Here is a 14,958-nt window from a genome sequence, read left to right on the forward strand (position 1 = left end):
GTCGTAAGTCGTAACTCAAAAAAGAACCTGGAAAACAGGGCTTTGGATCAATCACTTTAGTCAGGCAGTAAAATAAATAAATGAAGCAGCTGCTAGTGTGACAGTGAGAAATAATTCTGAGAATCAAGAATACACAGAATCAAGTCTGACATTTTAGACTGTTTGCGTGTTGGTATGTTGATTCTTTCATCTGCCCAATATTTATACTTAACCTGTTTAAAACAGAAAGCTACTAAACTGGAAAACCTGAACTCTGACTTATTACCCTTCTTTAGATCTGAAATAATCGAATAAACCTAAAAATGAAATTCATAAAGTAACTTTCTCTATATTCATTTGATTCCTAATCAAGATACACTGGCAAGAGTTGCTTTACATCAGAAATATTGACTTAAAAATGTCTGAAATGCAAACGGAGTCATTTTTTAAAGTTTACTATTTTATCAGTGAGACAAAATTGCTATATGCATGATATGCTGAAGAGATATTAGATACAAAAGGTCTCACTATATTTCAGAAAAATTTAACAGTGGAAAAAAAACACCCTTACATTTAAAGTTGTTTCAGTTTGTGTATGAAGCTTACCTGCCAGTCGGTGTGGTATGGAGTTGGAGTGCTTGGTGAGGTAGGCCTGGTTGAAGCTCTTAGCATTGCTGTCTCCAAACAGCCGAGTGATCTCCTGCTTCAGCACCGTCCTGACCGTCTCTGGCAGCTCCTTGCTCTCAGAGACTAGAGAGAATAGAGGATGGAAACAGTGGTGGGGTGATGAAGAAAACAAAGTTGATTTTTTTTTTTTAAAAAAGAGAGAAAAAGGAGGGAAAGGCAACAGGTTAGAAAAAGAAGTAAAAAAAAAAAGAAGAAAAATCAACACATCAGCAGATTGACAACATGTGGTGCATTGAACAGCTGAGACTTAGTGCTGTCAAACATCAAACTGCCACCTCACCTCCTTTAAAGAAGTGGACTAGACACTGATGTAGCCATGGATGGTCTCGGTCAATGGCCAACGCTCTCTTCACAGACTGGAGCATCAATAGGTATTTTTCTGATGGAGGACATGAGATCATCAGCATCATGTTGAAATCAAAAGTCAGTGAAGTAACATTTAAATGAGTGTGTGCATACAAACCTTTCCTGAAGTAGATCTCAAAGGCCATTAGGTGTGTGTCAATTTTGTCTTTGACCAGGTGTTTGAGAGGCATCAGGAACTTGACGGCTTCTTCCAGTGGATTTTCTACCTGTAGCAGTCACAAGGAAAGGAAGTTAAATATGTACACTTTCAGCAAGGCCATGATAGAATGTGTGGTCTTAAGCTTTCTGACTAACCTTGACCAGTTTGTCAGGAACGAGCTCCTCTTTTGGGCCTCCAATCTCCTCGTCATCATCCTCCTTCTTCTTCTTCTGGTTCTTTAGCTGCTTCTCCTTCTCAGCATTCTTCTTCTCCTCTTCTAGCTGGGCCTTCTTCTGGGCTCTTCGCTGCTTGTTCCTCAACTTCTTTAGCTCTTTGTCTGAAAGGTTTGCTGGAGACAAGAAGGTTGATGAACAGTGTTAATGATGAAACAACGTTTTCAATGCCTTATTTTCTTAGTCCAGCAGAGGGCCAAAAAAGCTGCTGCTGCCATGAGTGTGTGTGTTCACTGTTGAGTGAAGATGGACAAGGAAAAACTACAGAAGATCTAAATTGTGGCTGTACTTCTAAACAAAGACAGAGACACAGATCTCACTTCTGCTATGCGAGTGGACGCATTTAAGCTAGCGATCTTTATACTAATGTGTTAGCATAAACGTTAGCAGACTTCATCGTCGCAAAAACAACAAACAGCTTGATATTAAAAATATGTATCTATATTTGATCCTTCTAACTCTCAAGTATATAGTATATAATATACACACACACACCACATTAGACCAATGTCGTTCATTCTAAACAAAGACCAATGAAGGACATCCAGCATTCCGTGTTGTTCTTTTCTTGGTATGTGGCATTATCAAAAGATTAAGCTTTGTTTTGTCCCGGTTTTTCCCTGACACGGTCAAGTGATGATTCTATGTTGGCAAATGAAAGCACTGCAGTGTTTCTTTCTCTAACCTGGAGGAGCCAGACTGAGCTCGGTACCCCAAGAAAAGGGTGCCAAAACTGGGGTGGTTATTTTGGTAGTCTTCTAAGTGTTTGACAAAGACAATGCAAATATCTACTGTTCCGTTTAGTGGTAACTGGGCTTTATGCAATTTTTAAACCCTCCGACCAAAGACTCCCTGTCGTCTCACCAGTGTCTGCCTGCAGCTCCTTGCTGTCGTCAGTCAGAGGATTGTCGTGGAGGCTTAGGTAGATCTGGATGGCAGTGGTGGCTGCCTTGTAGTAGAAGGGATGCATCCTGAGAACATCCTCCAACTTCAGTAGGTCCACGTAGGAGCGAAGTGTCATCTTCCTCATGCAGTAAGTGTGGAAATCAAACTGGTCATCTGTGATCTCCACAAAATGCTGGTGAAACATGATGTAGGAAAGATAAACAAAATATTTTATGGAGGTATAAACGTGTGTGGCTAATTCCAAGTGTAATAACTGATACGATGGACTCACCCTCTCTATCTCATGACACTTCTTGAGAGCTTCTCCAAATTTGTTCATACCCTTGTAGGCAAGTGCACACTCAGTCTGGAACCACATACACTGCATCTCATTCAGATTCTCCACAGCTGACGCCCCCTCCTGAAAACGGAGTAGAACACACAAAGCAATGAGCAAAAGCCAATGAAATATTAAGTCAATTTATCATAATAATTCAAGGGGAAAACTATGTTGACATTCATAAGTAGACTTAGATTACATCAGTGTATGAACCTATTTCCTTACTTTTCCTAATGTTTATGTTATTTTATTGCTTATAAAGCTCCGTCTTATAAAAAGTGAACACTTATTATAGTGCTTATATTACATGCTTTTATTGGGATTTCTAACATCTACAGAGTAGGATGATGGAAAGTTCATAAGAAAGGTCTTAAATAATGTGGTAGATCACCACATCTTGTTAAATAGACTCAGAAACCTGGTGGGCCTCTCTGGTACTGTTCTTAACTGGTTTTATTCCCATCTCACAGATTGACACTTTCTTGTAAGTATGGATACATGTTCCTCAGGGACGCATGAACTTAAGTGTGGGGTGCCCCAAGGGTCAATTTTAGGTCCAATACTATTTAGTTTATATATGCTCCCCCTTGGGGACGTCATCGGGGGCACGGCATCAATTTTACACATATATTTATATATAATATATATAAATATATGTGTAAAATTGATGTTGATGATGAAGTTTCTCTCTCTTGCCTTCAGGACCAATATCATATTATGATACTTTTGAAACTTTTACCAAAACTAACTGCTTTTAAACATTCCAAGTGTGTGAAAAACTTGGGCGTTCTTTTCAACTATGAGCTTGATTTTATTCCACAAATCAGAAACACCACAAAGATTGGTTTTTACCATCTTAAGAATATAGCCAGAGTCCGCTCCGTTTCTCTCTCTTGCCAGCACAGAGGTGCTAATGCATGCTTTTACCTCTAGCCGGTTAGATTATTGTAATGCCCTTCTCTCTGGTCTTCCAAAAAGAACTCAGCTGCACGTGTGCTGAAAAAGACCAGAAGGCGGGCTCACATTAAACCTTTTTAAGAATCGCTGCATTGGCTCCCTGTGCGCTTCAGGATCGACTTTAAAGTTATTTTATTAGTTTTTAAGTGTCTTAACGGCATTGGACCTCCTTATCTGTCTGACCTGCTTTTACCGTATCAGCCCTCCCGGACCTTGAGGTCCTCCGGTACTGGTCTTTTATCTGTTCCCAAGGTTAGAACCAAAACCTTTGTTGAAGCCTCATTTTATTATTACAGCGCTCAACTGTGGAACAGCCTGCCGGAATACCTCTAATGTTAAGAACGGGGGTGGACACAACAATAAGCCGTCTACACGATTGAAGACGGCATCTCACCCAGTCAAGATCCTGCACTCTGGTTAACACAACAAGCGCAGGTTCAAAAACCTGAGCCGTCTGGAGACACACCTGTGAGACACACCTGTGCCAGCGGAGAGTTTCTCTCTGCTCCGCTTTTTTTTTGACCCTCATTTTTATTATCGCTGTTTTGATGTTCAATAATGGACCGTTTTTGAGCCTAAAACGACGTAGTACACTGTAGAATAGTTCGTTTCCATCCCCGCATTGCTGTGGTTGCTGCTGCTGTTAAAAAAAATCATATGAACCCACTTCAAAACGGGTTGTGTGTATATTTTATTTATTTATTATTATTATTATTATTATTATTATTATTATTATTATATTTAATGACTGTCTAGCAGTTCACATATGTCAAAAAACTGAGTGTGGTAAAGCCACATATTTTTATAAATATGTGTGTGTACATATATATATATATATATATATACACATATATATATGCAATCTGCACTTTGTGTGACTTGTGAGTGACTTTCATTTTAACACCAGGGTTCCTTGTCAGCACTTTATGTTCAGATGATTGTAAGTTCCAAATATGCTATTGTGATTGAAGTAGTTAAATAAAAATCATCCATTCATGCATCACCTCATGTCATCATAACAGAGGTCTGTCTTCCAGAAAAGAACAGTTTATTTTTAATGTAATATAGTATTGGCCAAGATGTATTGGTTGTCTTTGTTTAATAATACAGAAGATTAGGACCTTTAAAAAATAATCGCATCGCAATCGCAATATTGGCACGAAAAATCGCAATTAGATTATTTTCCATAATCGTTCAGCCCTAATTCACAGCAATCAAACAACCCCAATTCAAATACAAAGTTTATGGTTTTAAGACCCACTATACTCTGATTTGAAGCATGTAGTGGCTTCTTCAACTTGCAAAATTTTTAAATAATGAAAATCCCCCATTTTGAAAAAAAAAGAGAAAAAAAGTTTTCAATTTTTTACCCGTTTAGCGCTGGGCCAACTTGTGGACACTTATGCCGTGTCGGGCCACATATTTTGCTCGATCTCTGTGGATTTAATGAGCACAGAAACCAGCAGTGGCGATGTTAATTTTTTGCAGAAGTCTTTCCTGACAACATGGAGGTGTTGTGTTGAGTCACATAATGTCGGTACCGCATTTATATTCCTGTCATGAATTTGAAACTCGTCTCTGACCCTTCCGCAACAAGTGAATTTCCCCAGCGCTGGAACAATAAAGTAAAATCAAATTTGTGAATCTTTAATTGTATTATAAGGTGAGTATTCACCTTGCTATGCTTTCTAATTTAAATAATTTCAGCCGCCTGCTTCTGCTTTAGTAGACAAACTACTTAACAGTAAAACAGATAGCACACACTGCACATATCTGAACACTGAGGCTCATTCGTAAGTCTAAAAAGGTCACGGTATATTTTGTTAACAGAAGAAGAGAGCGACATGGTCAATTTTGATTTCTTTCTTTGTTCAAAGAAATCAAAATTGAAATCCATTCCTGACTTTAGTTTTCACCAGTCTTCCTCAGCTCATCAGCTGTCTGTGTGTATTTAGTGTACACAGACAGTTTTTCTCACCCGTGTGAACTTGGAGCACATTTCCTCAGCCTCTTTGATCAAGCCAGCCTTCAGCATGTACTTGGCACACTTGGAGTTGATGAATCTGTCAGCAGTGTCCAGAGCCTGGGCCTCGTCCATCCACTGAGCAGCCTCTTTGATGTTCCCAGCATGCTGCAGAAGGGAAAAGGTCAATTCAACAGTCATGACTGAAGACGGCAACAAGAGAGAATATTTCTCAGTTACACACGCGGAAGCAAACACAAAAGTGCAGGACTTGTTACCTTGTAAATCTTGGCTTTGACAAGGAAGAGTTCGATGAGTGTCGGTGTGCTCTCGATGGCTGCGTTGATGTATTCTAAAGCCAGTATCTGCTGATCAATCATGTCGTAGTGCTGCGCCAGGAAGTACTGTACCCACAACAATGTGGTCGGTGGCTCCTCCTTTCCATCATCTGTAAAAGTGCAAGCCGATTTTGTAAGACCGGAAGACCGCAATGGGTAATCTAAAATATGATAATATTTGTCAATTATCAGTCTGAACTTTTCTCCTCACCATTCTGGCTGAACATTCTACAGCTTTTTAATGATGTTTCATAGCTGACCACAAGCTCCTCTATTATTGACACCTGAGAGAAGAGTGGACAATAAAACAATTGTACTATTGTGAAGGAATATTTTTTTCTTGTGATTTAGATTGTTCCCATATCTGTAGCAGCAGCTGTCACCTTTTCTTTGTCGTTGTAGAGTGATTTGAGTGTAGTGAAGACAGGCGGACAGCCTTTAGTGAAGTTCATCCTGAGATACCGGTCCAGACACTCTCTGAACTTCTCACCTGCAGACAGACAGAGGATCATAAACTCTGTGAAGTCAAATGACTTCAAGCACTGTGAGAATAAAATATGAAGTAACAGTGAGGGCCCAAATAGAAAGCTGAGATTACATTCTCCCCACGGAGACAGAAATTTTAATGAAAACTTATTATTAGCCATACCAGAGAGAAAACTGAGGGGCAGTCGGCGAGGAACCAGTCCTTTAGGAAACTCCACCCAGGCTTCCTCATAGATCTTGTGTCTATCCTCTACACAGCCTGAAAAAAAACACAACGATTGCATCAGATTAAAGATTAAATAAATTGCAAAATGTTTTAGTGGTCAGTCATAAAAAGATGATGGAAGTAACTAATGTGCCATACTTGGTTTTAGGGCCTTTTCCAGGCCATGGTAATAGGACCAGTTCTCTGGATTCCTCTCCTGCAGTCGACGGTAAACTTCTGTTGCTTCTTCCAGACGCTCCAACTTCAACAGCAACTCTCCTACAAGAGCAGAAAGACAGGATTCTCTCATGTAATAGTACATTTGTTTACCTCTATTAAACAGATTCTACATGAGAATATGCGGAATCTGAATGCGAAGTAGAGGAATGTTGGGACCTTAAGGCTGAATCCCAATTCCACCCCTTAGCCCTCCCCCTTCCCCTTACCCCTTTGTCGGAGTTCCCCTTGGCCCTCAAAACAGAGTTGAGGGAGCGAGGGGTACGAACGTTCCCCTAAGAAATGAGACACACCTCCATTACGTCATCACGTCGTCCGGACTTGACGCTCGCGGACTGCTACATCAACAAGCCGATGCGATGCTTGTTGATGTAACAATCCAAAAATGCCGTCCTCACAAGTAATGTCTGTTGCCTGGGCTATTTTTCTGTTTTTACGACTCTCAGCTGCTAACCAACAACATCGGCGGCGACGCTGTGAGGAGTGTTCACACACACAGTTACAGCGACTGCAGACCTGCTGCATTACCATAGCCACACACACACACACACACACACACACACACACACACACACACACACACACACACACGGTGCGGAGGGAGAAAGTTGCTCGCAGACAGAGCGGAGTAGAGCGGGGACAGAATCTCCTGTTCTGTCCTGAAGACGTAACTGTGCACTCCGGCACAATTTGTTAATGTTAAAAAAAATAGCGATAGCAGCTAGCTAACCACTTACGAAAGGGACGCCGGGATAGCATCGGCTACGACTAGCTAGTAATTCAAAACAAACTTGACTAGTGATTCAGAAACACCGTTGACAATTGAAGAAGACCACAATACAATCATTACACATGACTGTCGTGATTAAAATACTGAAAATACATTTGTGCGAGTCTTTAACGGCCAGGTTTCAAACTTCGCTGACAGGTGACGCGGCGGAAGCTGCGAAATTCCTCGAAGCCCTCCGTTTCAAGTGTGGTCCAGAGGAAGCTTCGTTTCGAGGGGTACGTAGCCCTTCGGCTTGGCCCTACCCCTTAACCCTTATGAGAAATGAGACAGCACTACCCCTCACATGAACGCGCAAAAACAAGGGGTAGGGGGAAGGGGGAGGGCTAAGGGGTGGAATTGGGATTCAGCCTAAGTCTTCTTGTTTGTGTTTTTGCATCACATTTTAACAGGCTTTGGTTGTCTATAGCAGGGATATTCAACAAATTTCTAATAGGTCCACTTTAAGAAAATTTCCTCAAGCAAAGGTCCGGAACATCATAATGTCTAACTTGCATTATTATTTAGTAGTGGGATATATACTGAAGTAGCCTAGTAGTCTTCATGTAATCAACAACTGACTGTCAGGTCAAATACAGAAAGAACAATTCAAAAACATTTCGACCATATTTGTTGTCACTTTTATACAATTATATAGATGTATCACTGAACATATGTATTGTTTTCTTCTCTCTTAATGGAAAAGAAGCTCTGAGAGTGCTTATTTTCTGTGACCCAAGTTCAGATTTGGGTGGGTGTGTTTGGTCAAAAATGTTGTGTTTGGTCTCATAGGGACGTTTCACGTTGCCACTTTTTACAAGTGCCACTGTCTCTGAACATATGAGACAGACTGTTTTTGTGCTTCCAGGGGGAAGAATGAACATGTATGAGTCTGTCCATTCTGGGTTGAAAGCTCTATTTTCGCTGTCCACTTTTCTCTTCTTAGAGAGTGCCATGTTAATTATTTTTCTCTGGCACACTCTTCTCCACCTGTATCGCTCACTCGTCTCTGTCTTCTCTCGCTGTAAACTCTCTTTTTTCTCTGTCTTCTCTCACTGTAAACTCTATTTTTTTCTCCGTCTTCTCTCGCTGTTAACTCTCTTTTTTCTCAGTCTTCTCCGTCTTTTAGTGGTGTCACGTGGGATGGCTTAAGTCGAATGCAATTGGTCAGTAGATTTCCGGATTCACTCAACCAGTGCCGTAAAGTCTAGAGAAGCTGCGCCGGTCAAAATAGAAGCACCTCGTCAACATTTAAAATACTTAAATAATTTATTCGCTGTAGGTTCAGGTCCGTACAGGACAGCGTCTTGGTCCGGATTCGGACCGTGGTCTGCCTGTTAGTGACCTCTGGTCTATAGTGTGACACTGCAAGTGTTCATGTGAAGAAGGGGCTCACCTCTTGTCTCCTCCACTGCCAGTTTGTCACAGATCTGCTTCTCGTAGTTTGATAGATGCTCGAGAGCCTCCTTGTACAGGCCAGCTTCCCTCAGCACCTGGTTCTGGTAGAGCAGCAGTTCGCTGTACTCGTAGTCTACTTTATCTGGAGACGTCTGAACAAACACCAGGGGAAAAACAACATTAAGTCTTTTTCAGACGTGGAATATGAGGCATTGTTGGCCTTATTTATCAACAGATGGCAGAGGAAGAAAATCAGAGGAGAGGATAACCGTACAGTTCAAACGTGAGGTGGTATTCATTTTATCCATTGAGGCATGCAAACTTTAATTGCTACTAGCTTGCAGGATATTTAATGTTTTTCTGTATATTCAATTAGTTATCCATATGTGAAAAGAATGAACATTTAAAATAAAGGGCAAGACTCTTGGTCAAACTACTCCCTTGGTTAAAAGAGGAAATTTTGTCATTTAAGATGGGGGGGGGGGGGGGTTGCACACGTGTAAATTGGATAATATTTGAAGAGGATATGGCCATTTCCATAATTTTTTCCTCCGAATTAAGTTATACCATAATTTTTTCCCTCTGCTTAGTCTATAAAAGGAACTGTTACTATTACTACGACTACCACATTTTTTTTCTTGATTTCTTTTAGTGTTTCTTAAAGCCAGAAAGTTGCCATTTGAAATTACTTTAGTTTTGTGTCATGTCTGTGATCTGCTTTTTCTCTACAAAATTAAACAACTGCATGAACACCCTCTAAGACTGGTGATTCCATCATTTTTGCCAGGGGTTGTATAACGATAGCTGGGAGAAATGTCAGAGCCCAGTGTTGCAGCATGCAGCGTATCATATGTTCACATGAAATGATAGGATTTGATGCAGCGCCATGTTTTGCTCTTATGCAGAGGGAACAGAGGTTGTCCTCCATCAGTTGTGATTGGCAAAGGACAAAAAAAAGGAAAATATACGGTGCACCTACCATGACGCGACGGCATTGTATTGTTTCAAAATTAAAATAAAGTGCAGTAGCCTACTTGGAAGAGAGTTAAACCATGTTAAAAAAAATGCAAATGCTCTTTCACTACTCTAGACTTTCATTTTGGGAGAGAGACATTTCCATCTTGAAGTGAAAGTGGTCGTCAAAGAATCACTGCTAGAGATGTCTTTTCAGTGTTTAATGAAATATACTGTTTAGTTTTAGAATCAATCTGTCAATTATTTTCTCGATTAATCTAATATTTTTTTGTCAACAAAATATAGTTAAAATGTTGATCAGTGTTTATCAAACCTGGAACCTACTTTTAATGATTTTTTTTGTCAAATGGAGCAAAGAAACCAGACAATATTCACATTTAAGAAGCTAAAAAAAAAATCACAAAGCTTGTATTAACGTGACTCCCGATTGTTAGAATGAGTCTCTAAAGTAACGCTAAACTTTAAAAACAGAGGCACACATACGCAGTACACAGGTACACTGATTATTTGTAGCGCTGCTCTTTTCCTTTAATAAACAGACCGCTCCAGTTCCACTTTAGGCGCGTTAAACGACATAAGGAGCTATCGGAGCTAACTGGTAAACAGTGCCTGGAAAAACTCATTTTAACAATCGGGAGGCACGTAAACATGACGTTACGCACGTCATTTTCCGGTCAGTCATCATGGAATCTCGTCATGCTTTATAACGCCGTTAACGTGCTCAGCACTAATAATATACTTTTTTAATGAAAATATGACAGCCCCGGACCGGGCCTATTAATTATTAACGCCGGGTAGTTAATTAAACTACAAAACAAACTAACTTTGTAGAGTGCTCAGTACCGTTTGTATCTCACCTGTTGCGTTTTCCTGAACTCCTCAATAATTTTAGCAGCCATCTCGTAGTCTTCCAGGAGGTGATAGGCGATGGCATAGCCGATCCAGGAAGCTCGCTGGGCTGGACGCAGCTGTAACAGCTGGTACCGTGTCTCCTAAACAAGGAAAAACAAAAATTCAGTTTTTTTTTCACACTGAACAGCAGAATGGTAAGATAATGTTCAAATTGGTATTAAATGCTGCATTTATATTTATTTACTCATTAACCCAGTGAAATAAAAATTTTAACAAATAGTGAAAAGATCCAGAACCAACCATGAAACATGACACAATTTTTTTTGACTTTCTTAGACGGGTATTTTTAATTCAGTGACCAAAACTGCCTGTGTGAGAGTGACCCTGAACCACACAACACAACTTTAAAAGTTAGCACTGAATCAAGCTCCTGGAATAACAACTACAATTGTGGAGATGACTGGTAAACAGTGGAGTGCCAACTATGCCAATGGAAATAAACCTCCTCTGTCAACCCCTCCTTACATCCCGATTACATTAATGTGCCAAGCAACAACATCATCTCCTGTGCCACAACTCTGATGGCATCTACCCGACTGAATCGCAATGCAAATTTTGGTTTCCATGAGCTGCAGCTTCCTCCCTAGCACTGTGCATATTTCACTTAATATCTGCTCCCACAAGGTGTTAGCAGACCAGGTATTCTCATTCTCATTTATTTTGATACGGACAATACATATTGATGAACATCTTCGACAATTGAAGATGTAAATATGCCAGATTATAGCAACAATGCTAATTTACGTCTGTAGTCCCAAGGCAGGTGACAAAAGATAAAACAAACAGGCAGAAACAACACTATGTGAACAGCAGCAAAGAAAACAGAAACAAAAGCAAAACCATGTGGACAATCTACTGATTTAAGACAGGCCAGGTTTTCTTTCATCCAGTTTTTCAGATGGAATTTGAAGGAGACATGATTGTGAGTGTCTTGATATGGTTTTTAAAAGTTAATTTTGGGTCCAGAGTTAGACCAAGGTATTTAAACTCTTTGACCAAGTCAAGTCCAACTCCTTCAGGAAAAATGTTTGATCGTTTGAGTTCAATTGGCCTTTTGGTTAACATCATACAGACTATTTCTTGACCCAGTTCAGCACAGTGGACATAGTTGCTGTCAACAGTTTGGAGGCTTCCTGGGGATTTTTGGCATGTGTGAAAATAAAGTATAGTATATAGTATATTTTCTGCGTACATTTGGATATCAACACTTAAGCACACGTCTGGAAGATCATTTATAAAAACACTAAATAGAATGGGCCCTAAAATACTGCCCTGGGGGACCCCTGCTGGGTAGCTAAGGTATGTGGAGTTAGTGCCAGAATTTGGTGGTTGATGGTGTCAAAAGTCTTCTGGAGGTCTAGAAAAACAGCACCTATGCAGGCATGCTTGTCAAGAAGAATTTTGACTTTTTCAACAAAAATACAATTTGCAGACTGTGGAGTGATTTTTGCGAAATCCGAACTGCACAGGATGTAGGGATGTGTGTTCAGAGCATTCAGTTTCTTTGTCACCCATTTTTCTGTAATCTTCGAGATAGTGGGGAAAATGCTGATTGGTCTATAGTTAGCCATTTCAGTTTTATCACCAGACTTTTAAATTAGCGCAACTACAGCAAGCGTCCATGCGGATGGCACAACATTTTGTTTAAAAGATAGATTTACAAGATTTATGCACGTATGACGTTTTTTTTTTTAAATGAGTGTCGAGGCCACAAACATCCTTAGCTTTTGAGTGTTTGAGGGACTTGATTATATTCATCACCTCCCCTTCTGATATTTACTCCATCTTGAAAACAGCATGACACAGGTTGACAGGATAATAAACCCAGTCAGATTGGTTAAACTGTTGAGTTATCTCTCTGACAGAATCAAGAAAATATTTATTCATTACAGTTGCTATGGTGAGAGGATTTTGCACAAGGGTGTCATTTATTTTGATTTCAAGTTTATTAGTGACATTTTTGGGTTGTTTACCAGTTAATTAATCAATGTTCTTCCAGATCATCTTGATATTTCCTCTTGCATAAGTTATATTAATGAAAAAAAATAGCAGTTTTCTACATTCGCCGTCTATCCATGGTAGAGCATTTCTATGATTTTTCCCTCGTCTTCCCTTCTTTATAAACTGTGATGATATTCTATTGATCTTCAGGCCGAAAGATCCACAATCTTTTACTATGTCATCGTCCATGAGAACATCACTCCAGTCAGTCTATCTAAGAGCTACACCAAGATCTTGAGTTTGATTTTCAGCAATGAACTCATGACAGCTCCCAGGTGTCTTATGGCGCGTTTCCACTGGCTCAACTCTCCTCGGCACAGCGCGACAGGGCACGGTTTACGGAGTGTTTCCACTAGCATAGTATGTACCAGGTACCAGGTACTATTTTTAGTACCTGCTCTGGCGAGGTTCCAAGTGAGCTGCGCAGGTACTATGCGTTGATTGGTCAAAACTGCCGGCCACTGATTGGCCAGAGGTGTCGTCACTAGGTGCGTCATGAGTGCGACATAAGACACATGATGCAGGCATCTGCAACTGTCAACTGGCGATGTCCGCTCACGGCTTCCACCGAACACTACAACAGTGACAGGATAAATTAAAAAAGTTAAAGAGTGACTACTGGACCATTAAGGACAACAATCGCCTCAGTGGGGCGAACCGCAGGAGCTGGAGGTGGTTTGAGCAGATGGACGGCATATACAGGCCCCTGCCAGCAAACGGAGGGAGAGAGGGTGGCCTCGACTCGGCCACATCGTTGTTGGCGGCGATGGTGGATGGTGAGTGTTTTTCAGAATGAGAGCAACGTTAAACCACTGCTGAGAATAAACTCACTTAAACAAGACACAGTAACATCATGTGTGCAAACCCACACACATTTAGCCGGCAAGCTAGCTAGTCGGCTACCTTTGTCCGTCTGTCACCACGAGGCAACTGACTAGCTATGTCCACTAGTACATGCTCAGCCTACAGCAACACATTACGTACACATGTAAAATAACCCAGATTTGTACACGTCACAAATTAGACTTACTACCATGTAATAACATGTTGTTTTTACGTGTTGCCATATATAGTGTTGTTTACACGAGGCAACGTAGCTGGCTAGCTAGTTACCAATGTCCACTCGTACGTGCTCAGCCTACTACAACACATTACGTAAACATGTAAAATAACCCAGATTTGTACACGTCACAAATTAGTGTTGCCATATATATTGTTGTGCGTGTAATTATTTTAATATTAATGTAATATTATTAATTGAGCAGCAGGAGCTGAACCGGGCACAGCGAGACTGCCACATCCAGATGCTCATCACCGAGGCCTGTGATACACACGAGCAGGCGGCTGCTCTGAGGAGGGAGGAGCACCGATCGTTAATTGGTGTGCTTGGGCAGCTGGTCCAGGCAATAAGTCACCCGGGGTTCCCTTGTCACCATGTGGTCATGTGACTGTAAATGTGCAGCTCGGATACACGGTGAGATGTGGCGCCACTGATGACAGCTCTGCATGGGTACAGAGGCTAGAATTTCCAAACTGCTTGTGAAACAGTCATAATGATTTTTGTATAATGAATTGAATCATTTTTCCTTATTTTATTACTTGTATTTATTATTTTATTCCGCCGTTCTTGTCCTATGCCGATAATAAAATGAGTGGGAAGCAGTGGCTACCTGAACTGGCTTATTTCTCACCCGGCGACATTCTTGCACTTCAGAGGCAGATAAAGGACACAGTATACAGATTAATGTTACCTCGTTTTTGTTCATGATGCCAAAAAGAGGAAGAATAATAAAATAAAATAAATAAAATGGCCAAACATTACACACTACAGCAAGGCTTTTCAGCTTGAGGCCCTGGGGTCAGAACCCTGGCCCATTAATCCATAAATAATGAATGTATTATTAAAAAGCCAATAAAACCGCCTGGTTCTGGCACTTTGCGTTCCTTTTTGGCAAATACTAGTACAGCTATAATTGAAGGCAACCTATGTATGTACCAGAATATTTTGCATTATGAGCCAACTGTAGCGGTACCTGTGTTTTGTTGGTACTGTAACTTTTATTGTTTGCACTAAGAGCCAACTGTAGCAAT

General features: G+C 40.6%; 1 protein-coding gene across 1 annotated transcript in view; it reads right to left on the reverse strand.

Moving 5' to 3' along the window:
* naa15b (N-alpha-acetyltransferase 15, NatA auxiliary subunit b) overlaps nt 1–14,958 on the reverse strand; it is a 42,342-nt gene that overhangs the window by 4,306 nt on the left and 23,078 nt on the right. The window contains exons 5-18 of the mRNA XM_083909606.1: nt 10,812–10,946; nt 8,978–9,131; nt 6,738–6,857; nt 6,537–6,632; nt 6,271–6,377; nt 6,099–6,171; nt 5,828–5,997; nt 5,565–5,717; nt 2,582–2,710; nt 2,269–2,482; nt 1,327–1,520; nt 1,130–1,238; nt 947–1,045; nt 586–729 (exon numbers count right to left, since the gene is read on the reverse strand). Coding sequence (XP_083765732.1) covers nt 586–729; nt 947–1,045; nt 1,130–1,238; nt 1,327–1,520; nt 2,269–2,482; nt 2,582–2,710; nt 5,565–5,717; nt 5,828–5,997; nt 6,099–6,171; nt 6,271–6,377; nt 6,537–6,632; nt 6,738–6,857; nt 8,978–9,131; nt 10,812–10,946 — 1,897 coding nt within the window. The remainder of the gene's footprint in view (nt 1–585; nt 730–946; nt 1,046–1,129; nt 1,239–1,326; nt 1,521–2,268; nt 2,483–2,581; nt 2,711–5,564; nt 5,718–5,827; nt 5,998–6,098; nt 6,172–6,270; nt 6,378–6,536; nt 6,633–6,737; nt 6,858–8,977; nt 9,132–10,811; nt 10,947–14,958) is intronic.

Source organism: Microchirus variegatus (assembly GCF_963457635.1).
Source record: "Microchirus variegatus genome assembly, chromosome: 23".
Taxonomy (NCBI): Eukaryota; Metazoa; Chordata; class Actinopteri; order Pleuronectiformes; family Soleidae; genus Microchirus; species Microchirus variegatus.